The 25,040-nt window shown below is 40.2% G+C and overlaps 1 protein-coding gene across 2 annotated transcripts in view; it reads left to right on the top strand.

The window, feature by feature from the left end:
* Positions 1 to 24,832, top strand: part of ham (hamlet) — a 35,397-nt gene extending 10,565 nt beyond the window's left edge. The window contains exons 1-8 of one of the 2 annotated variants that reach the window (XM_017174029.3): positions 2,455 to 2,675; positions 5,386 to 5,867; positions 9,029 to 9,163; positions 9,282 to 9,513; positions 15,747 to 15,828; positions 18,074 to 18,230; positions 21,827 to 22,930; positions 23,011 to 24,832. In XM_017174029.3, coding sequence (XP_017029518.1) covers positions 2,648 to 2,675; positions 5,386 to 5,867; positions 9,029 to 9,163; positions 9,282 to 9,513; positions 15,747 to 15,828; positions 18,074 to 18,230; positions 21,827 to 22,930; positions 23,011 to 24,177 — 3,387 coding nt within the window. In that variant the 5' untranslated portion in view covers positions 2,455 to 2,647 and the 3' untranslated portion in view covers positions 24,178 to 24,832. Of the gene's footprint in view, positions 1 to 2,454; positions 2,676 to 5,385; positions 5,868 to 9,028; positions 9,164 to 9,281; positions 9,514 to 15,746; positions 15,829 to 18,073; positions 18,231 to 21,826; positions 22,931 to 23,010 lie in introns of those variants that run through there. The other variant, XM_017174028.3, reaches the window with a different exon arrangement.
* The last annotated feature ends 208 nt before the right edge of the window (positions 24,833 to 25,040 follow it).

Genomic DNA, 25,040 nt, shown 5'->3' with positions numbered 1-25,040 from the left:
TTGGGTTTGTAAATTATTAGCCTTCAAGTGTTCATGCAAATAAATAACAAGTGAATGATATTTATGGGTTTATTACAAAGGAACGGCAGAGAGAGAAACGGGAAAGGAAAGTTTTTAAGGACAAATTTTCACAGCGAATTAGAAAGTAAAGGTATCTTAGACTTATAAAATATAGAAAAATCTAATAAGATTAAAGTAAGCTAAAATTATTTAAATTTATTTGCATTTATCTTCATTTTTGTTACATTACAACTTATAAATTTATAAAGAGCGTATTTTAAACTTGCCGATATCAGTTCAGTGACGCAATATCCAAGCTTTTGTTTATAAATAAATGAATATATATATGTAAATATATTTTTTATATAAGAAGATAAAGCTGTGACATGATTTTGAAGCGTGCTTTTGCTTGAAAAAAAAGGCAAAAGATAAATGAAATCAATAATATGAAGCCAGGCCTTTCCATATAAATTCAATAAATTTATTCTTTATATAGAAAAGATGATAGGATTTATCTGACTCAAGTGTTATATACACTTAATTCGCATTAAAAATCCAGTAATGAATTCACAGAATTTAATTTTGTGCTAATAACTAGTGTCCTAAATAGCCTTCAGTTTCTGGCTAAAAGTCTGCCCTAATAGCTCGTAATTTAAGGCCTTTCTATACTCAAATTATCACCCAGACTTATGCCCAGGAAAAACCCCAACAAAATGCCCGAGTCTCCCTAAAAAAATCAAGGAAAAAGAGAAAACTTCCCCTTGAATAAAAACTTTAACGACAGATACAAAATTAAGTTGCAAACAAAAAAAGCCAAAAAGCCCATGTACTTGTCACCCCAAACCAGCTTGGGAAAAAAGAGCAGTCAGGAAAAGTCTGCAGTAGGAGAAGGAGGAAAACCAGGACCAGAAACAGGAGCAGGAGCAGGGGAAAAGGGAAAAAGCCAGCAAGGAAATCAGGCCCGGCACACTTTGCCTTTAGCTGCGGGCCAAAAGTCGTCGTCGCTTTCAATTATAGCCGTGAGTTTTCTCTGTCCGGAGAAAACACAAACACACACACACACATATATATATATAGCAAACACACACAGCCCTATAAATCCACACATATACACTGGCAGAAAAAGGTATAGGTATAGAGAGCCATTAGCCTAATGTGTGCTTATTGCGCACGCTTTGGAACAGACGCAGGTTGGTTTAGTGGGCCGAAAACAAGAGGGGGGTGGGAAAATGCCACAGGGGGCAGGGGAAAATGGGGAAAATTCAGCAGGAGAATGAGGAAAATTCCGGGCTAGATGTGGGGGGGGGGGAAATACACACAAAAGGGGATGCCAAAAGGATGTGGCAACCGCAAAGACCCGGGTATAACTTGCCACTTTGTCTGACCCAACAGCAGGGGGGAAAAAGTCGGGGGAAAGTGGGTGGAAAATGGCTGCCCCAGGGGGGGTGGCGGAGGCAGAGGTTGTGGGTGGTGTCTGGGCCAACCGCAAACAAACAAACACTGTCGAGCAACAGAGACAGCAAAGAGAGAGAGAGAGAGAGCACAGCATCTGTATCTGTATCTGTGGCTGTATCTGCAGCTGCATCTGTATCTGTATCTGTAGACGTATCTCCATTGCTCTGTACATATATACAAGAGAGATATACATAGCTGAGTTGCTTTATATAGAGGCTAGTGCATAATGAATGCGAAGATGTGCCCGCCCTATTATCCTGACTCCTCCCTCGACTCGTGTATCTCAGAGATACATAGCCGCATTCTGATAGGAAAAATCAGGGGATGCTTCCAGCTCTCTCTCTCTATGCCAGTTGGATGGCTTGTCTCTCTGTCTCTATGCCTCTCTGTCTCTCTGTCTGGCATCTCCCTTCCACTGTTAGCCTTGTGCCCGCAAGGATTCGAATCAGAATCACCAAGTCTCGGTTTCAGATAATAATGACAGAGCGAACTGACACAGATTTCCCAGTAAAGGTAGCCAGAAAGAGAGGTGGTCTCTGGGAGAAAACCCAGGGAGAGAGAGCAAGACAGGGAGATGCTGGGAGAGAGAGAGAGAGCACCCAGAGAGAGAGAGAGGAGGTTTCATCCCCTGGTTTTTTTTGAGGAAGACACACACAGGACATCTGTGATCTGTGGATGAGAAGCGAGAGGAGCGGACCAACCACCAAAAGCGAATCCGCATCCACAGCCGAATTCCCATTGAGAAATCCGAGCCGAGAATCAGAGAATCCGAGAATCCTCAGCGCCTGCAGACAATTTCTCAGTTCGTTGCTGAGCGTGCTGGCAATCGGAATTGAAATCGGAATCGGATTCCCAGTCGCTCTGGCTATTTCGCTGTTGCTGTCGCAGTTTGCCTGCGCCGTCGCTGTCGCTGTCGCAGTCAGCGTCTCTGCCACACACACATTTTCCGACACAACAACAAAAAGACTTCATATATATAATTTTTTTGCTGGCAGTCTTGCGAAGACAACCGGCAGATAGAGACGACACCGTGGAATAAATCTCCTCTGAAAGAATAATATCCGGAATATATCAAGTATACGCAGTGATGTCGCCGCGTCGCGTGTTATGAAAGATATATCTTTAGCCAAAACTAACACCGCGTTGTGTTTATTGTGATAATTACAAGTAATAGTTTCTTGAAAGCCGAATCATGCTGTTCGATCGATATGTCATATCAGGTTGGTGCCAAATGACGCGAAAATAAAAGGAAATACATATATGAAAGCCTAGTTCCCCAGAATCTAAATAAGTTTTCAGCCTTAAAAGCCGTTTACAAATGGTTTTAACTTTAATTGGCGAATCGAAAGTGAATCAGAGTTTGATTTAAGAAAATGTGTTGAATGTAAAACTGAGTTTAAAAGTGGGAATAAGTGAGAAGAGACTAAGGGATCTTACCATAAATCAAATTAGACCCTAAATAACAGTAATTATAAATATAAAACCAAGAAAAATATTTCCAATAATATTCATAAACATGAAACTATGAAAAATACTCCTTAATAATGATGATAAATTAAATACATTTATATTTATAATTATATTAAAATTGATTAATAATGACAATTATTATAAATAAATATTTATAGACCCAGTCAGTGTGTTTAAAGTTAAAATACTTATATATTTAATCTAAAAGATTGAGGGAAATTAGATGTTTTTGAGGTAAATTTTACCAATAGCATTTTAAAATATAAAAAGATTGCTTAAAATAATTATTATTCGTTTGTCAGTACAAACTTTTTTACAGAAACACACATTTTTTTTACAAAGTTTAATTATTAGAAAGTAAATTAAGAAAACAATTAGGGCAATAATCGTTTTACTTATATATGTAAATATTTATTTTTCATTTAACAATCCAATGTTTTCATTTTAAGTTTCGTTCTTTCTTAAAATTTCCCTAAAAGTAAATCTATTAACAAACAAAAGACCCGTTTAAAAACCAACTGCAGTTTAAGATTAGCCTAAAAACTATTACCCCATCAGCAAAAAACATCTTTTAATCTTAGCCTAAACTTTTAATGACTAGAAACAAGTTAAAAACCTCCAAGTGCCATTTAAATCGATACCTACTTATCCACCCTGAGCCACAAATGTGATTACCTAAAAAACAAATTAGTTGAAAGCAACCAGAAAGGTGGTGGAAGGGGGGAAAAGGCGGAAAAACCCGCTGAAAACACTTGTACTTTGTGTTAACAGCAATTGGGCTGTCCAAATAAACTCTCGAGAGAGAGGGCGGCCTTTTGAAGTGGCCCTAAAGGACTTCGCTTAACGGTGTGAAGCCGTCGGCAAGCGAAAGAGAGACTCAAGAAGATCTACAGGACACTAAGCAAACAAAGCGTGCCGGCCTGCAGGATGTGCGAAATTTAAAGCAGGTTGTTGTGTTAGCAGGTTAACAAGGACATTTGAGGAACCCGAGAGACCGAGAAACCGTAACCGAAACCGTAACTGAAACCTCAACCGATATTTGTTTGCCCTGCTTTGTGGCTTATTTATTTATACGTCCGATACTTATCTCTGTCCCTCCGGTTGCTGTGTTCTTTGGTGTTATCTGTGGAAGCGCTGTCATATTTTGTCTAACAGCTCAAATTACGATTTAGTTTCAAGTGGCCCGAACGATGTCCGATGGACGATTGACAAGACAAGGAGGGCCCCGTGGCCGTAAAGCAAATATCAATAATCGCCGGGTAATTTGTGCGTGTCTACTTATGTTCCAAACCCACCGATAATCTAACAAAGGCAAAGAGTGCTTTTTTATTGGTATATTTTTTAAACTTGACAACTTGGCAATGCCCTTTGGGGGTTAAGTTTTAACTAGGATGGCACTAGGTGGTTTTTAGACTTCTTTGAAAATATTTTTTTATAAATCTGGGACTAGTAAAAATGATTTGTTGTGTTTTTTACGAAAATATCAATAGTTGTCTAGATTTTTCATTTTTCCTAATAGGTTTCTTTCATACTTTTTGCAGAATTACTTTAAGAAAAAAGGTTTCAGCCTTGAAATGGTATATTTTTTTAAGTTTGGGATTAGTCTGATTAATTTTTGTATTTGTACAATTCTTTTCTTTTTTTTACATAAAAAGGTATAATTTATATACTTTTTTTGACTTTCTAGCTAATTAATGTGTTGATTTTTTCTGTAACTTTGCTTAAAAATCCTTAAAATATCTATTAAAAATATATATATAGTCCTTGGCTCACAAACTGGCTCCTAACTCAACTTTAAATCTCTAAATCCAAGGCTTCTAAATTTACTAGCATTTTCTAAATGATTAAGGTACCAAGTGCAACCCTCCTGCTCATCTTCGTTTAATAAATCCTTTTATCCTTGACTCTCCTGTCATTTGCTTTCCAAACCCAAGTCCTTGTCTTGTCTTCCTATCTTTTAATTTAATCAACAGACAGCAGTCGTGTCCAGCAGTCACATCATTTAAATATCGTCGGAATTATTGTGTCAACAGCAAAAAAAAAAAAGAAAAGAAAAGTAATAAAAAATAGTTGAAATATTTTCATAGCGATATTCAAACAGATTCCAATTCTATTTGCTCAGCCTGCTCGTGGGGTATCGGATACTCCCTGTCTCCGTTAGAAAAGGGTAGTGTCCGGCCAGAGACACCTGAAAGATAGTGAAAGGTGTATTGTTTTGTAGATATTTCTGTCGCCGGGCGTTGTCGTTGGTGCATTGCAAAATTACCCAGAGATAGATACACCCTCGAGTGGGCAGTACCAGGAGGTGATTGTCATCTCTCTGTGGAACTCTATTTTCGGCATTCTGACTTGACAGCTCTCAACTGATTAGGATTAGTGGAGGAGCTAGAGGAGAAGCCAGCGGTCGTCGGAAAAGTCATTTCTAATCGGTATCTCCTCTTCTCTCTTTACACTCGACAGGCTCCAGTGGCGACGACTTCGATCCTAGTGCTAGTGCTGTGCGTCACCACCATCGCCTGGATCACCATCACCTAGATCATCATTTGGATCATCATCATCTCGATCTCAGTGCCAGGAGTCAGGCCTTTGCTGGTCTGCCCTTAGAGCAATCCCTTGAAGAGCATTCTCCCACCAGGGAGGATCATCATCACCTACGCCAGCATCCGTTGCAGCAGCTCCAGCAGCCACCGCCGCCCACGTTGCCCTTGGACTCGTCAGCAGCTGCCATTGCCGGTGAATCCGGTATGGAGCACTTCTTCAAGGATCCCTCCCAGGCGGAGCAGATTCTGCAGGAGTGGGCGAGACGCCGGGAACCCATCAGTGAACTGGACATCCGGGAAAGTGGTGTCTATGCCAAGACATCCTTGGAAAGGGGCACCCGCTATGGTCCCTTTCCCGTGAAGCTCTGCCATCAGCCCAACGATTCACAGCTGGCCTGGAGGGTGAGTCTTTTGTTGCTTATTTAATTTTTTTAATTTATTTAATATATATTTTATATGATATATATATATTTTTTTACCTAATTTTCACTTTTAACAACAAATGTCACACATTTTCCATATTTTTCACCCAAAAATCTACAATTACTTTCCACCACAAAAATATATATATATATTCCCAAACAATCACTTTACAAATCCCTCAACTGATGTCCCCGGAAAACTATATAATATATGACCCAACAGAGCGGACCTTAAGCCTTTCACACGTGTGTACATATATATTTCTAGGCAGTCTCAAATTTCCGTTTTTCACATTTCCCATTTTTTTTTTTTTGGGAAACTTAATCCCATCAGAATCGTACCATATAGATTTTTATGTGCGAAAATTGCACAAGAATTGCAAGCGAATTGAATCTATTTTTTTGGGGGTTTTTCGCAGGGAAAATCAAACGATTGGAAAGAGATTTGATTAGCAGGACTCCTCGAGGGTATCAATTGTCAGTCAAATGTGCCTAATCCCTGGCCAGAGCTAATTTTGCCCAGCCTGGGTATACAAAAAAAAAAAAAAAATCCACAAAGTGCACCCCAAATGAGGCTTAAGTCGGGGCCGGCTGATGATTCCAATTAGGGGAATGCTCACCGAAAGGGAGAACCCTTCGATCTCGGTTGTCAGTCAGTCAGTCAACTGACACTTCCTCCCTTGCACAGAAGCCAGGGCAGACACAGACACAGACACAGACAATCCAATCAAATTATCGCGCCTCGTCCTGTTGACAAAATCCCTATCCTTCTTACCTACCAAACTCAGGTATTTCTCTGTGTGTTCTGCTCTACAAAAATATTGTTTCTGCCACTCGAGCAAAAATTGCAAAAATAACACACGAGATCCCTTTTCGCATTTCGGTTTCGTGCCTTTATTTCTGGATGATCCTCAAATCAAGCGCACTTTTATCGCTCACATTTCCGTTTTGACAGATACATTGGCTGTTTCTGTATCTCAGCCTGATCCTCCGGCAGAAGGATCTGCGATCCGTTCTGGCAATTCGAAGCCAGTTCCCTTGGCTCTCCTCGAGATTATCTCTGGCGCGTAAATATTTTCCTTGCCCATTGACTGTGTCATGTTTGGCTGCTGCTACTGCTGCCTGTGGCCTCCTTTTTAATAAAGTTATGAATAGTGGAATGAATGGGCAAAAGGACATGTGTGATGTCTGTCCGGGATTAACAGCAACTGGAAGTATTTGTCACCCAGTTTCACTAGACTATAGTTGTACAAATGTGTCTCAATGATCTTATCACTTTTTAGTGGCTTCCTCGGATTGCAGTTTTTTTTTCAGTTTGAAAAAGGATATCTGTTATAAAACGATTTTGATTGAGATTAATCTTTAGAGATAAAGAAAGACATGTGGGAACTTTGAAAGATATGGGATGTCAGCAAAGTACTAGTACTTCTTGTATTAAAAATTTGATAAATAATATTAACAAAAATATTTACGAGTCAATTTTGATTATTTATTTGAATTGTAAACTTAAAAAATAAAAAAACACGTTTTTCAGGTAAAATCTCCCAAAGAAAAGGTTAGAAAAATGTATATATTTTTTCTTGTCCTTTGCCTTAATATATATAGCTTTTCCCTTGACACTTTCCTTTCCCTAATAATTATTTTTAATATAAAAAATTCCCCCGTTTTTCTTTTAAAAACTAAACCCTTATTAAGTATATATTTTTGCAACTATAACTTTTGTATAAGCTCTCTTTCTACCCCGTCTTATATGTATATAAAATGAAAACACAGACTCTGCAACCTACTTGTTCAGCTTAACCACTTTAAAAATTAAAAAAATGGTAGAAAAAAAACATGCACACCCTCGTGATAAAGTTTATTTCCCTTATTTTTTAGCAAGAGAATTTATATATATAAACTCCCATTTATTATTTTTTTTTTTCGCTCTGAAGAAGAAGCCACTTGAGGCGTTGTTAACTTAATTTTTGGAGCGTGCACACACATATGCCGCACTCACACACACACTCGTACACACACACCTACCACTTAATCGCAAACTGTAAAATGCCGTTTTTCCAAATGACTTCATAGACAAGAGCCTGACGGCGGCTGCTCGTCGGCGGCTTGAACGTTGCGCATACGCAAAGTCATTCAGTTCAGGCCACAAAAGTTGAGTTGCTTTTTTTTCGGTTTTTCGAATTTGATTTTTAATTTGTGGTGTGTGTGTGTGTGTGCTTGTTGTGGCGTCGCCACGTCTAAGGCAGTTTTCGCAGCAGCCGCCGCTAACGATTTTTGTGTAAATTATGCGTATTTTAGCCTGGCGCCCGGTCTCTGCCGCTGCTTTTATTTTGTATACAAAAACTGTCGGTGGTTTTTGTTTAGTTTTTCGTGTTTTTTTCTCTCCAGTTTTTTCTCCACTTTTTCTCTGGGTTTTTTGTTTATTATTTTTTTGTTTTCCTGGCTCGGTTGCAGTTTCCCCCTTGTCTGCCGCCAGTGACCTTGAGTTTGCGGTGCAGACTGGTGGGCGGCAGCAGGGCACTCTTGATGGGCAAATGTCTTGCTGGGTTTGCTTTTGTTTTTATTATTTTTATCGGTGGGCTTATGGGGCTTATTAATTGATTAAATATTGAGGGGGGGGAGTTTAGGAAATTGTATTTAATTGGAAAACATTTAACATTTTATATTTATAATAAAATAATAAGAATTATGGAGACTGATAGTAAAAAAAAATATTGAATTCTATTTCAAGTTGATTAAAAGTTTTTCAAATGAAAAATAGTTTGAGAGAATGATTAATAATAATTTCAGAATAGTATTTTCAGAATTTTTCTATATTTTATAGTTTTTGTTGTAAATAAATAAAAATAACCATTTTTTAATAATTTTTTTTTATGAATTATTAAAAAAATGCAAACTAAAATATTCATTTTTACATGAAAAGTATTTTTTACACACCGTATAACACTTAAAAGGCCCAGCCAAGTGGTTTGCGTCTAGGCTTGTCAGTCCAAATAGCACAGTTACCCCTAGGCATTCCACAGATGGCGCCACTTGTTCCTTTGCAATCCCATTTACCTGTTTCATTAATTTAAAATTTAAGCTTAAAACAGCCTAAAAAAATATATAAAAAATAACCCATATATTTCCCCTTATCTACAGGCCCATGCCGAGCACTTTAATGGCTGGCTAGAGCCCACATCTGATGTTTCCGGTTGGCTAAAGAAAATCCGCGTCATAGATGACAACGAATTTATAGCCAAGGCCAATCTGGAGAGTTTCATTAATGGCGGTTGTGTAAGTGTTAAAAAAAATTCAACTCCTTTGACCCCTTGACCCTTCCCTGACACGTGCCACTATTTTTTTACAATTATTTTTCATTATTTTCTCCCGCATTTTGTGTATTTTTTAATAGCTATATTACGAAACGAATCGTTATGTGAGTGCCGGCAGCGAAATGATTGTGGATGGTCGACCCAAGAGTCCCGTGCAGATCAATGAGAGCTTCATGAACGGCGGCGGGGTCCTGGCCGCAGCTGCAGCAGTGGCCGCAGTGGCTGCCGCCACATCTTCGTCGGCGGGGTCGGGTGGAAAGAGCGGCAAGGGGTCATCGGTGCCCAGCGATGATCGCAGTGATCGTGATAATGGTGAGTTTATTTTTGAAATTTATATTTAATTATATTGGATAAGGGTTTCTGGAAAGTTTAGGCTGATTTTAAGGCAAATGCTTTTACATTTTGTTTAGTATTTTTAAAAATATTTAAGATAATTTTATATAATTTAATTACTTGGACTTCAATGCAGTTTATTGAATTTTATTTAAATATATATTTTATTTTTTTTTAAATTATATTTTATTCGATATATAACCTCTTTATATTCCTCTATTAATTCATAGACCCCCTTTACTTTCCAATTCCCTTAATTTGTAACCCAAAAATAATGTGTTAACCAAAGAATAGTTAGTTAAAAATCCCCACGGACTCTCCTGGCTCGATTTCATCTCGATTTTAATGTATTTCCTGTGTCCATGCTGGTGTGGCTAATAAGCACAGCTGTGGTCCCCGGCAATTAATGCTCCTGAATCCGCATCCGTGTCAGGATTTTTTCGGTGGCAATGCCCGTGACAATGCTACTGGCACGAGCGGCAACAATTCCAAAGCAAATGCGATACGATCTCTCCGGCTTATGAGGGTCACCGAACAGCATCCCTTACCCAATATGAGCGAGCACCCTTTTGCCTCCCCTAAAAACTACGATCAATTTGTGAGTCTTGGGCGCATGCGTCCGTGCAATATTGCGGCAACCGCACATGTTTTCATTTGTTATTAAAATGTTTGATAATTTCATTAGAGAGATCCATCAGCAAACAAAGAGGGTGCCGAGATTGTGTCAGCGATATGTCGTCAGTCGGCGATATATACCCTGTATATATGGCACACGCTCAATTTAAGCCTAATCCTGCAACCCTCCCGGTACGTGTTTGATTATAAACATGTGGGATTTACGGACAGCTCATTTAACAGTTTCACACTCTCTCTTTCTCTTCGCTAATAATTATCAGAAATTTAAATCTCACTTCGGGTTTAAAATTTGAATATTTAATGAATACAAAGGCTAATCTCTGCGATCATAGTTGGCCTTACAAGGATTTTCCATTAGCTTTGGCAGTTTTTGAAATTTAAATTAAAGCTAAAGCCAAGTCGCAAGTCTGAAAGTCTGAAAGTCCTGTTTTCCAACCCGCTTTTTCCCTTTCAAAGTGAAATATAAAATAAAAAGGACACCTGTGTAGGAGAGTTGACTTTTTAACGTATTTTCGTGCAAGTTTTCTCGCAGTTCATGCTTCGCTGACCGGGAAAATTCCTTCCCTTGACTTTACGCTCTGGCAGAAGACGAGAAGTCTGTCGACTCCAGATGTCCTGGCACAAGGATATGTTAGCACGGGGGTGGCAATGCGATCACTGTCACAGAACACGAAGTCCCTGGAAAGGTGGCAAGCAGCGATCGTAGTGTGGTTGAAAATATATAGCAAAAGATCGCTGGATTTTCAGGGATAGTTACTACTTTTGACCGTTACTTTTGCGAAAGGAATACCTAATGAGGGGAGTGAGTTTGGGAATTTTCTGGTAGGAAAATGCAAATGATAATGGTCAGGAGGCAGGAGGGTTATATGGTAAAAGCATGGGAAAGGTTTTTGAATGTAATTTAAGTGGGAAAAATACTTTAGAAATAGAAAAAAAGAGATATATGTATATAAAACATCACAAGTATTTTTATAACTTAACATTTTTATTACTTAATTAAAGTTCACAATTGCCAAACCTGAAAGACTTATCAAATTCAACTTTAAAATCAAATCCCAAGACTTTAATAACTCAAATAAATCCCATAAAATCACCAATCAACTTGGTTAAATAGTCAATTTTAAGCTTCAAGCTCTTATCTCATTTCGCTAATACCCTAGCTACTAACCAGCCATTCCCTCAATCACTGCCAGTAAAAACCAACCCACAAAGTTGTCAACTACACCAAAGCTCTGCCTTCCCTTCACCTTGGAGCAGAACAGAAACCATTCCCCAAAAAAACAGAAAACGAAACTTAAACGAAACCCCAACCGAGCGAAACGACACTTTTGAGATGGCTTTCGGCTCAGGTCCGCGGCAAGTCTTCAATCGACCAATCAAACAATGGAACAAACTACAAACACGAACACATTCTCGCAGATACGTTCAGGCAGACCAAGCCCCTAAACGAATCTAACTAAGAGATACAGATGCCGAGATACATTGACACTTTGTCGCTGCTCTGATGGATGATTAATGAGCCAAAAAAACAGAATACCGAAATAAAAAAGCAGAATTAAATAAAAGGCTCGTGTCGCGGCGTGGCGTCTTCGGGTGTCACAATTTTTGGGCATCATTAGGAGTGCCGCCTAACCCTTTTTTATATATATACTCTTTTTTTTCTAATCGATTAGCAGGCGGATCTAAGTTTGATTTTGCAGCAGCAAGTTGTAAGGTGTAAATAATTCAATCAATCATTTGTCAACAGTTTCGGCTTCCGTTTAGCCAAGCGCTCGAGTCAGGGTCAGGCTTCGGGTTTTCAGGTTTTCAGGTTTTCGGCGATATGTAATTGGCATGTCAGAAGAGTTAAAGAGCTGCTGCTGTGGTGCTGTGTTGCTGCCCCGCCTCCCCATATAATCCACATCCTGAATGATGCTGAATGGATCCATTGAGTTGTCAGTTCTCTCTGTGTGTTCCAGCTGCCTCCGGGGAATAAAGGGAGAGGAGGCTTCTGCCTGGTGAAAGGCGTGAAAGGACGACTGTTTGGTTAGGGTGTAGAAGATGATGACAGTCAGGACGGGGAGGCAGGACAATTGCCTAAATGATAAGGAATTGATTTGGCTGAACAGCAGACAGGCGAAATTGGGGTTTTTTGATTAATTGTTTCGGCTAAGCTGGTATTAAAAGAGTTAATAGAACAGGGATTACTGATTTTTTGAAGGTTCTTTTAATAGAAAAATATTATTGATGAGTAGAAGTGAATGTTTCGTAAACATATTGTGGCAATAATTAAATCTTAAAAATTTTTTAAAGGTTAAAAAGCAGGGATAACTGATCTCTTAATTCTAAAAATTATTTTTTATCTTAATAAATTCCCAGGAACCTGATGAAATTTTTAAGTATTTTTCCAAGTCCAGCTGCTTCTTTAGGTGGCAAGTAGGTTCCCAGGAATCCTCCCTACTAAGGTCGAGCATACGTTTTCCCAGGCCACCTACTGCCTCACCTCACCCCACCCTCATCCACTCCCACTCCTAGCCTCACTCACCCATCCCGGCATACCATATGTCGCAGAACCTTCAGAACCTACTCCTGAAAAGTCAGTCTTCCGCCCTACGAAGGATAACTCCTACCCTCCTGAATATCCCACACTTTCCCACCCAAAGTTCAAGTGCGGCCCACCCTCCGAGTAGGAAGGAAAAGCAACCTCTTGGACGTGGGAATCTTCGCTCTGCCCTTTGCGGCCATATTGCACACGCTGAAAATTAACTTTTGACCCAAAACAGCAATTACCACATACTATATATACACATATAGTACCGATCGCGAGAGGGGGTGAAACACCCACCCTGTTGGGCTGTGGAGGGGGTGGTGTGCATTGCCTTGAGAGGCAACACCTGTTTGGAAGCCAAGGCAAGGTGCCACATATATATGACTTTGAAGCGAAATCAGTCCAATGGAACCATAGCACAGAGAAAAGGCAGTTAGAGGTTCATAGGTTGAGGGGTTGACTGACTGCTGACCCCTCGGATGTGATGTGTTTGCATGCATAATCTCTGGTCATCGCCGTCATCCCTTAGCAGCTCTTTCTATCTCTGTGTGTGTTGGTATTGTTAGTGTGTTTGTATTGGTGTCACCTGGTGGTTGTCCACTCTGCCCCCACTCTGTCCACCAGCCCTGTGCTAAGTAGCACCCTACCCCGCCTTCTTGGTAGAAACTACTAGTGGTAACCCCCTTCCCAACCCCTAAAACAGCGCCTCAGCTCTGCTCCTCAGCCGCTCTGCTCATATTCAACACTCATTTCCCCTAGGAATAGTTTAAAAAGAGGATACACTGGAGGAAATCAGTTTTAAAGAAATATTTTGGGTTAGAAACAAAAAGAAGAAATGGGAATATTTACATAATATTGAAGAATTTAAAAGTATAAGCATAAAGTAAAACTAAATCGATGCTTTTTTATAACTATAAAATTATTTTAGCTAAGAAAATGTAACTAAAATCATTTAAAAAATGGTTAATAATCTCGATTTCACTTTTTTATCTTTTCTAAAATTTTTTCTCGAAATTTCTTTTGCTGTTTAATATATAAAATACTTTAACTTTTCTCCCCGTGTACCTTGTGTGCACTTGGCACTCGTCGGGAGTTGGCCAAGTTAACGGAGCGGAGGGCCAAAAAAAAAAAAAACAAGAAAGAAAGCTAACTTCGGCACGCCGAAGTTTGTATACCCTTGCAGATTGGTTTTCATATTTATGTCATAAATTATAATGCCGAAAACAGACACTAAACTGAGTTACATACCATTTTACCTATACTTATTATGTTTACAGTTTGACAGTTACAGTTTACATTCCCAGCTTTACATTTTCTCTACATCTACGGATCAGCTATATGATATAGTTCTCCGATTTTCATAATATCGTTACCAAAATTCTGAAATAATACTAAATGCTCATGCCTCAAAGTAGATGAAAATACGTTGAAAAACAACGAAGTTATAATTTTTTCTATCGTTTTCCCTATCGTTCCTATAGCAGCTATAAGATATAGTCGTCCGATTTTCATTAAATTTTTACCAAAATTTTGAAATAATACCAGAAGCTCATGTGTCAAAGTAGATTAAAATACGTTGAAAAACAACGAAGTTATAATTTTTTTGATTAATTTCCCGATCGTTCCTATGGCAGCTATAAGATATAGTGGTCCGATTTTCATAAAATTTTTACCAAAATTCTGGAATAATATAAAAAGGCTATATCTCAAAAATGATGGAATAATATTGAAAAACAGCCAAGTTAAAATTATTTTTCTAAAAATTTATCGAACATTTGTATGGCAGCTATATGATATAGTCGTCCGATCCGGCCCGTTCCGACATATATAGCAGTGAGAGTATATAGAAGACTATATGCAAAGTTTCATTCAGATAGCTTTAAAACTGAGGGACTAGTTTGCGTAGAAACGGACAGACGGACGGACAGACGGACAGACGGACAGACGGACGGACAGACGGACAGACGGACATGGCTAGATCGACTCGGCTGTTGATGCTGATCAAGAATATATATACTTTATAGGGTCGGAAACGTCTCCTTCACTGCGTTGCAAACTTCTGACTGAAATTATAATACCCTGCAAGGGTATAAAAAGGGGTGGAGTGTGTGTAGCAGGGGTGTGTGGTGTGGTGTCTGTCTTGCCTTCGCAGTCGCCTTGCTTACTTTCATTTCGGGACAATTATCTATTCAACGTCAAGCTATGCGAGTGCCATATATGAGTGCACACGATTTCGTCTCCTCCGCTACCAATTTTGTGTTAAGTGTTTGCGTGTTTACCCCTGCTAGTCTGCGTGTGTATTAGTATGTGTGTGTTGGTCATATGCCAGTGCGTCCTGGCCAGAAAACTAAACTAAAAAAAGTGAAAAAAAGGACCTGCCGCAGATTGTTAGCGGGCAAACAAAACATTAGCTCGTCGGCATTATGCTCCGCGAACGACACACTTGTTCATCAAACGCGAAGCCGAACGGTTGTGTGTCAAGTGAGCTGACCCAAGTGATAACTTAAGGATCGAACGTATATATATAGAGTGATCATCGTTGAGGCAAAGATTGTGTGCTTGATAAGTGTGAGTGTTTCAGTGGAGATTTAGTGGAGATTCAGTGAAGATTCTGTGAAGATTCTGTGAGGATCTACATTACTAGGAAGAAATTATTGAGATCAGTTTAGAGAGTTTTTTTTTAGAATTATTTAGGAAAAATAAATATATAATTCGGGCAATTTCTTACAATTTTCTTTTACGAATTTTTGGTTTAAAAAAACATTTTTAAATATATTTAAATATCATTTTGGAGCTTTAAGTATATTAAACATTTTTAAATATATTTTAAAAATATTTTATATGTTTAAAACTATTTCATATATCTACAAATATTTTTAAATATAATTTTAAGAAAATTAAAGCTTCATAATGATATACTATTCTTTAAATATTTCTAAAAATCACAATAATTTAGCTCATATATAAGTATTTAAGTTTTTTGTGCTCATTAATAAATTTATTAATAGCTTCCATCTAATATCCCATTTTTTTCCTTAACCTTTCCCAGGTGATATTGATTTCACAGACGACGAAAACGGTTTCGACATACGCTGTGAGGTCTGTGATAAAGTCTATCCGGATTTAGAACTGTAAGTACTGCCTGCTAATTGCCATTAATCAGACCCCCGCGGAGACCGCTCCAAGACTCCTACTTAAACCCAAAATTTCGCGTAGGAGAATGTCTGCATCTTAAATTGCTTTGGCATTTAAGTAGCCGCACCACCACCACCATCACCATCACCAGCAGCATCGGCTATAATCTAAATCACAAAAAAATATAAGCCAAAAACTCAAAACCAGCCCCCAATTAGCTTCCAACTTACCCAAAAGAATTATGGGTGCGCAATCGAAGTGTGTGTATGTTTGTGTAGAAGTTGAAAGAGAAAACCGACTTAAAAAAATAGAAAAAAACAAGACCCAGGAGATACAAAGTATCTGCAAATGTTGCTAAATGCTTTGGATCTCTGTAGATCTTAATTAAAACCCGATGGCGATAATAGTGCGGCCAATAAAAGTGCCATTAAAGCATTCAAAGCGTCGAAAGTGAGAGTGATCAGAGCTCTTGTGGTCTCTTGCTCTGGATTCCGCCTGGCGACGACCATGATTGGTTTTTTATGGGCCCAAATGTGCAATCTGTAGGTGTTAACTGTCGCTTAATGTCCCCCCCTATGACTGCCGAGGCATTTTCGATTTCGTTTCGGCTTTACTTAGATTTTAAAGGTATTTTTTTCGGAATCTTGGGTTTACGGTTAAGGGTTTTCGGTAGTCAGAGATTTAGATGAGAGATGAGAAGAAAGGGTACAAGAAAGAGTTGAGGGGGAATTTTTAATATAAACAATGAAACGATATTTAAAAATTTAAAGGAATATTTCTTAAAATATGTAAAATTGTAATATCAGGCTTATGAATTCATAAATAAATTTAAAGAAATTATTTTAAATTTATGAAAGAATTTTCTGAGATGAAGAACAGACTAAACATCTTAAAAAAATTTTTTTTTTTGGTTTAAAATTCGATCAATATATTTATTTCTAAATATAATTAACTAAATTCATTTAAGCTTAAATACCCCTCTTAAAATCCAAATAAAAATATAGCGTTTAATATTTACATCTTAAATTATATTTACAAAATTATTTAAAGCTTAAATAAACCTCTTAAAACTTTACCTTATCCTTCAATTTAAACACTAAACTTTGTAAAGCACATCAAAGAATAAACCTACAAAGTAGTTAATGCAAAAGTATTGTCTAATATTTACAAATGTTTTGCCTTGTAATAAATAAATGAAACCAAAAGCCACAACAACAACAACAAGGAACAAAAAGCAACAATTGCCACAACACGCAAATGACATTTCTATATAAAAAAAAGGATATAATCGCCCGATCTAGGCCCTCATATATACATATATTTAAGTTGAAGTGCTAAAAGCGAGCTTTGATTTGATGTTTTGGCCAAAGAGAGAGATGTGTTGTGTGTGTTGTTACCGTTACACGAGTGGGAGTACCGGGGAACCCCCGCGGACCGGCACTTATCAGTTGCCCAGTGATTTATTGAATTTTACATGAGGAGTCAGTCCAGGAAGGGAAGCTATGTGAGCAATGTCTGCGTGTCCGGGGCTGTCTCTCTTTTATTATATTTTTTTTGCCATTTATCTGATGTCGAACATGCATGGGTCTGTAAGCCAAACAAACGCCCACACTTCAGGTTGAAGCAGAAAAAAAAAATATATATATATATATCCAAATGGGGGGCTCTCGGAACTATCAACTCTTCCATGACGATGACAAAAAAACAAAAAGAAAAACGAAAACGTTGCCGCCTCTCCCGTCGACATCAGTGTGCTTGGTCTATATATTTTTCCCTCGCTTTTTTGCTTGATTTTTCTACGCCCACGAACAAAGGCGATAAGCATCTCAGAACCACCACAATTTTCCGTCACCAAGGACGCCTTTTCCCATTGGCTGCAGCTGTGTTCTGCCCCCCGAAAAAAAAAGATATATGGAGAGATCGCTTATCACCTGGCCGGGCGTATTAAATATTGAACATCATTTGACTAATTGACGCCCGTCCCAGGCAAAGGAAGGAGCAGGGATTTCCCTTTTCCCCTTAGATTCTCCATGGATTTCCTAAGGGAACAAAGGCGTGTGAACTGCCACACATGACTTTGATTGAACAGCGAGAGCCCCCACGAAAAATGTCACAATGCTAATTTCATTTCGGCGATGACAGGCCGATAACGTGGGGGGAAGGAAAATTAGTAGCTAGTCTTGGAAATTTACCACAGCTTTGAAACCCAACTTATCAGAATTTGTTTTCATATATTTCCAGGTTGGACGATCATCTGGTGGTTGCCCATCATTTCAAGCAGGACGACTACTCCTGCAAGCTCTGCCCTCTGCGATTCTGCCATCGTCCTTTGCTCATCAAGCACGAAGCGATCTCCCACAATAATATAAGGAAATATTCCTGCGAGAATTGCAGCAAGGTAAGTCCTTATAAAATATATTTAAAATAATAGGAATAAGTCAAAAGAAACCTTATAAATCACCTTATAAATAATATTTAAAATGTTTTAAAAATATTCAAAACCATTCAAATAAAAAGGTTTCCATTTTCTTTAAAAACTAGTTTAAAAATCTAAGAAAAAGTTACTTCTTACAAAGAACCTTTAGATTAAAAGATCACCCTTCTCCGCTGATCCATGAAACCTAACAATTGCAATGACGATAAAGAGAGAGCATCCAAAATCCAAAGCCATATACATAGCTTCTGTTACCGACATTAACCTTCGGTAAAAAAAAAAGTTACGCCGTCATTAATTATTGTATCAGCTTTTCGGCTTGGCAACAAACACATAAAAAGACTTTTGATTTCAAGCGGATCAATAGCCGCGGGCGGCTAACTTGGCTCTTAAGAGACGGTGTGTCTCCTCCACCATCCCACCATTACCCCCGGTGACTCCTTTAAGCCCGAGCACGCGCTCAAAAGCCGAGAAAAAGCCAAGAAAAAGCCCGAAATCAGGGCGTGTACTCTCAGCGAAACACTTAAGCGCTTTTTTCGGTAATGAAGAAACCCTGTCCCAGCCCCACTTTTCATTGTCTGGCATTGTTCATCTTCTTGGCTGCATTTGAATGCCAAAGCCAAAGCGAAATTGAAGGGCTTGGAATAGAGGCAACCATCCATCCATCCATCGAATCATCCGATCCAAGATCGGAGATCCCAGATCCATCCATTTCATGCGTCATTGTCATCGCAACTGCGACTGCCACGGCGACTTCGACATCTTCCCGAGATGTTTTAATGGCATGTTGATTACGATCTTGTGGTCTCTCTGGTCTCCGCTTTTCGATTTTCCCTTTTTCCATTTCCAAATCGAACCTCGAACGGTATTTCCAATGTCTGCCGCGCATTACAGTTAGTTTACTTAGCGCTCTGTAATTGTTTCGGTGGCATGTAAGTAGCACGCATTGTGGTTCCCCCCCAAACCGACTCTTTTCCATATAAAAAAGGGTAAAAAAAAAGAGACAGACCGTAGAAGAAACCCATCCCTAAACGGGAGCCACTCCGGCCCCAAAACAAATGATGATCGATCTTTTCGGGTCCAAGACTTTCGCTGGGCTTCGTTGAGCTTTCAAAGATCTCTCCTCTCGGTGCCTCAGCCTTTGCAGCTGTCAGCTTTGTTTGTTTTAAGCAGTTGGGCTTAAAGCGTTACCAAAGGGATTTGCCACGGATCTACAAGGTTTCTTTTGCCATCAGCAGCCTGAGTAGGCTCAATAGGGTTAAGGGGTTATAAAGTGGGGGGTTAAATAGGCTCAGGCAATGCGTGGGGTTATCTATGAAAGCATGTTCAAAAGGGGATAATCTTACAGAATAAGTGTTTCTACCAGAAAGAGAGCTTCTTTGAACACTTTTACAACCTTTTATTAGTAAAGATATTATTTATTATTTTTTGATACATTTTTTTTAAATTAATATTTATAAATTAAACCACTTTTTAGTTATTTTTCGCGTGTAACTTTAACCAGAAGTTTCAACTCCATTAGGCTACCAGAGTCTGATCCCATCTTCAGGCCATGCAACCGCGGGCACTGATGCCTTGGCTGACCCCAACGTACGCTCCTAGATCTGCCCCCCTCTGTCCCCTTCTGCCACACTCTGTTGGTGTCCCCCCTTCCATTACACATTCCATGGCAAAAGGCAGAGATCTCGTCGAGACTCCACTTCCTCGCTCCTGCCTTCTTCTCCTACTCCTCCTTCCTCGAATGCCAAAAACACCTACACTCAACCCACTGAGGCAACAACTGCTTTTCATCTTTCAAAACACTGAGGGAAATCTGGGGTTTTCTTTGGGAAATATTTCTTAAAAATAGGAAAACTAAAATAAATTTCTTAATAATATTTTAATATATTTAAATGTATTTATTTATTTAATATTTTTCTAAAATCTTTAAAAGAAAATCACGTATATCTCTTATATTTATACCCATTTTCCTCTCTGTTTTTCCTCTCTTGTTGTTATTACTGTAACACCATGATCGTCGTTGTCGTTATATATATATTTTCCCCCCTCTTTCCTTTAAAAAAATTTTTTTTTACCATTTTTTTTTATACATTTTTGTTGTTGTAGTTGTTGTCGCTGGTCTTTTGTGGCGTTTTTCGCCTTTTTGGAGAGTAGTTGAATCTAATCCATTTGATGTAGTTATAGCACGAGCTATTCTTGTCCGTCCCAGCCACCAGTCCCTCTCCTCCTCCACCTCCTCCTTCTCTCCCCCTATATCCCAGCTTTTGTGCGATGGAGATAGACAAAAAAGGCTGCCTCGATCATCGTTTGATATGAATTCGTAGCGCATTATGACAGCATGATTAGGCATAACAGTTTCGTACAGAAAAAAAAGAGAGAGATATATAGAAGGCAACGGGGGAGTCGAACTGCTGACCGAAATCAAGTTTGAAGTGGGTACACACAGAGCACCAAACTGGATGCCAGGCTGCCTCCGCTCCTCCTCCACCTTCACCTCCATCCTCCGGCAACTGGCCCCTAATCCTACACACCAAGAAGCCTCATGGATCTGTCACTGCTAAGTAAAAAGTGCGAGCTTGGGCTTGGATTTAGGGCTGGTTAGATGGAAAATATGGAAAATATTACATTTTTATTAAAGAAAGGAGCATTTTTTGAAACTATTTTAATATTTTTGTTGAATTTATTTTAATAAAACTATTAATTCTGGAGGATTGGTTCTTAGAAGTTAGATTACGGATTTCCTTATCCTATTTTCTATTTCAAAATCAATTTTTTAAGAATTTTTAATATATTTGATTATGAAATTTGAGGACCTATATCTTCATAATTTATTCTAACGAAAATTCTTAATTTTCTTTCTCTGTATCCTTTTTTTTATAAATATTTTTTCTTTAGTCACAACTTATTTCCAAGTTATTTAATATCTCCTTTCCCTTCACTTTAAGCAAGGGCCAAAGTCACTGGGCTTTGTCCATTGTCCAGCCCTGATATATCCACACAAATTCCGGTGGCCATTCGAGGCGCGGTGATGGATGCTTCGAGCTGCGAGGCAATGACAATTGTAGCAATTGATGTTAATAATTGACGAAGGTGTTCGTGGGAGGAGATGCTGTGTTGTTATTGCTTATGGCTGCTGCTCCGGTTTACCTTTGCGTAATCTCGGAGAGCGTCGGTAGAGCGTCGGAGTCGTCGATCGTCGATCGTCGGTTATTGTCTAGCCAAAAACAGATCCGTTTAAGCGGCAAAAGCTACGCAGCCAACAGATGATTGATTAATTTCAGTTTCATTTCATTTGATTTTTGGAACCAGATCAGGCCAACCAGTTCCCTATATTGTACAGTGAAAAAAAGTCTATAATTTGGTATAAAAATTTAAATAAATCAAACTAGAAAATTGTTCAAAATAAATAATATAGATTAATTTTCTTATCCCTCAGTTTAAATATATTTTTAAGTTATATTTAAGCCCTATTTCTACCCATTTTTCCCAGTGTACTTTATATATTTATTCCAACAACCAATCGCAACCAATCTCAACCAAAACTCTGATCTGTTTTGCAGGTTTTCTGTGACCCCTCGAATCTACAGCGGCATATTCGCGCCTACCACGTCGGCGCTCGCTGTCACCCTTGTCCAGAGTGCGGAAAGACGTTCGGTACCTCGTCGGGGCTGAAGCAGCACCAGCACATCCACAGCAGCGTGAAACCCTTCGCCTGCGAGGTGTGCTCCAAGGCGTATACGCAATTCTCGAACCTGTGCCGCCACAAGCGGATGCACGCCACCTGCCGCACGCAGATCAAGTGCGACAAGTGCAATCAGAGCTTCAGCACCTTGACCTCGCTGACCAAGCACAAAAAGTTCTGTGATTCAACGGGCTCGTACCGCCAGCAGCAGCATCAGCATCAGCACCAGCAGTCGCCGCTAAGTCGCCACCACCCGCATCCGCATCCGTACCAGCCGCATCCGCAGCATCCTCACCAGCATCCGGCCTCCAGGCATCCGGCAGCCGCCACAGTCACATCCGCCTCTGCAGTGCCTGCGGGAGGAGAGTCTACGGGAGGATCTGCCACTTCGTCTTCGTCTGCCACCGCTGCCGTTGTTGCCGCCATGTCAACGCCGCCGAATCCCTTCCTGATGTTCCGCACGGGAGCGCCATTCTTCCCCGGCTTCCCGCCGTACGGCCTGCCGGGAATGTTCCCGCAGAGTCCACTGAGAGCCGCCAACTTCCCGCTTTTCTTCCCCAATCCCCCCATGGACATGGGCTGCGGCATGCCCGGCATGACCTCGCCGAACTCTGCCTTCCGGCAGCAGTTGCCCTTCGGCATGGGTCCCATGGAGGGACAGGGAGGCGGAGGAGGTTCACCACACCAGACGGATGCCCAGTTAAAGGCGGAGGAAGAGGAGCACAACTTGTCTGTGAAGTCGGAGGATAAGCTCAAGAGAGAGCCCCTGCTGAATGTGTCCGAAGGCGATGAGGAGGAGGCTGAGGACGAGGAGGAGGACGACGCTGAGAGTCGTCATAGCAATCTGGACATGACAATCAAATCAGAGGAGGAGAAGGAGGCCAAGGTCAAGAAAGAGGAGAAGAACGAGGATCAAAGTGAAATGAAATCTGAACCCGAGAGACTGGGCAGTCCCGATCAGCAGCAGGTGGAGGATGATAGGGTAAGTGTCTATATGAGCTTGGCTTCCTTTTTGAACCTTCAACTTATTTCTATATATTTTTATCTTTCCCCGACCCTTAGAAATCCATTGATATTGTCAGCACGCCACCGCCCACGGATGCTCCTACTGCCGGCGATGCCCCGCTGGATCTCTCCATTTGCCGCAAGCGCCTGTCCGGTTACTTCCCGGCTCCGCCTGGCAGTCCTGGTCTGCTCTCCTCCAGCCTTATGCGTTTCCTGCCCTCCACCAGAACCGAGGAGGATGAGACAGATGGCGAGCCGCCGCTCAAGACGCGGAAATCCCACAGTTCCGGCGAGTCCTCGACGTCGCAAAAGTCCTACAAGGGCAGCAGTCCCACGCCCACAGCCTCGCCGGGGCCCACACCCTCACCCTCACCTCCCACCAGTGCCGGGGGAGAGCTGAGCAGCATGTCCGAGGGAGCTGGAGCTGGGTCAGGAACGGGACTGGCTGCCGCAGCGGCAGCAGCAGCGGCTGCAGCGGCCGCCGGAGCCGCGGAGGCTGCCCTGGCCGCCCACTATAACCGCCAGAATCCACCCATACACCCGATGGTGCTGGAGGAAATCTATCGCAGCCGGTTTTCTTTTTTATGCCCAGCGGGCGGACGGCCCGGCATTGAGGCTTTGCTGGCGGGAGCCGCCGCCGGCGCCGCCTCAAAGCGGCCGCTTCCGCCCGTTAAGTTCGCCACAGGGGCAACTGTGGGCTCCTCCGTGGGTCATCCGCTGAAGACAAAGGATCGTTATACCTGCAAGTTTTGCGGCAAGGTGTTCCCCCGCTCGGCCAATCTCACCCGGCACCTGAGGACGCACACCGGCGAGCAGCCGTATCCGTGCAAATACTGCGACCGGGCCTTTAGCATCTCCTCCAATCTGCAGCGCCACGTGAGGAATATCCACAACAAGGAGCGACCTTTTCGCTGCGAACTCTGCGACCGATCCTTTGGCCAGCAGACGAATCTCGATCGGCATGTGAAGAAGCACGAGGCGGAGGGCAGCAACTTCCGGGACTCGCCCAGCTCTGCCTCGGGCGTGGCCGAGCGGGAGGAGTATTTCGATGAGATCAGGACCTTCATGAACAGGGTGTATACGCCAAACAGCCTGGCGGGAAACGAGGGGGACACCGAGGACGATGACCAGTCCTCGGTGATCCTGGAGAAGAAGTCGCACCTCAACAACAATAACAACAGCAGCCACATTAGCAACAATAATCCCAAGTTGCTGTATTCGTGAGCTTGAAGAGGAAGAACTTGAGGGAAATCTTTGAGGGAAATTTTAAGAGAAACCTAAAGAAAACCTCGAGTAAAAAACTTGAAGGAAAACTTACTTTAACTCTTACTTAAGCGTGCCTCCGAGAGGGAAACCTATCTCTAAGTAGTTACCATTTTCCACTAAAACTAAAACTAAAAACACTAAAAATTAGCTATGCAATCAATGGAAAAAGACGGTGAAGCATCAAAACATAAACTATATAAAAACACACACACATCACTTAAAGGGAAGCTCTATAAACTATATACTTAATATATATATATAAAATATACTTAAACCCACTCTAAAAAACCACCTTAACTGTGTAGCTAATTAAACAATAATAATACTTCTGTACATAGACATATATATGCCAGTCTTAACTTCAACTACTTTGGAACTTTGTGGATTATATATATAAACTATATACTATCTATGTATATTTGGATATTTTGAATGTGTATACATAAATCTATATATGATATAATGTAAATCTTATGTACAATGTAAGTGGTAACATATTTATAGAGCTAATTATTGCAATTCTCAAGCAAAACACAACAAAATTTAAAATTGAAAATAAAAACCAAAACGGAAATCAATTTTATAACATTTACTTAACGTTTAATTATATTATTATTATTAAATATATTGAAAAATAAAAACAAAAAAGATCGTTATGAAAAATGAAAAATCAATAAATGAAACAATCGCATTAAATTTTTTAATGAGTTTAATTATTAAATTGGGAAAGGAAAGAAAAAGAGAATCAATTTTGAAAACTATATTTTGATGTTCTAAAACTATTTAAATATTTATTTACATTTCAAAAAGTCACTATAGGA

Source organism: Drosophila kikkawai, chromosome 2L, assembly GCF_030179895.1.
Source record: "Drosophila kikkawai strain 14028-0561.14 chromosome 2L, DkikHiC1v2, whole genome shotgun sequence".
NCBI lineage: Eukaryota > Metazoa > Arthropoda > Insecta > Diptera > Drosophilidae > Drosophila > Drosophila kikkawai.
This window is presented reverse-complemented; position numbering and strand designations above follow the sequence as displayed.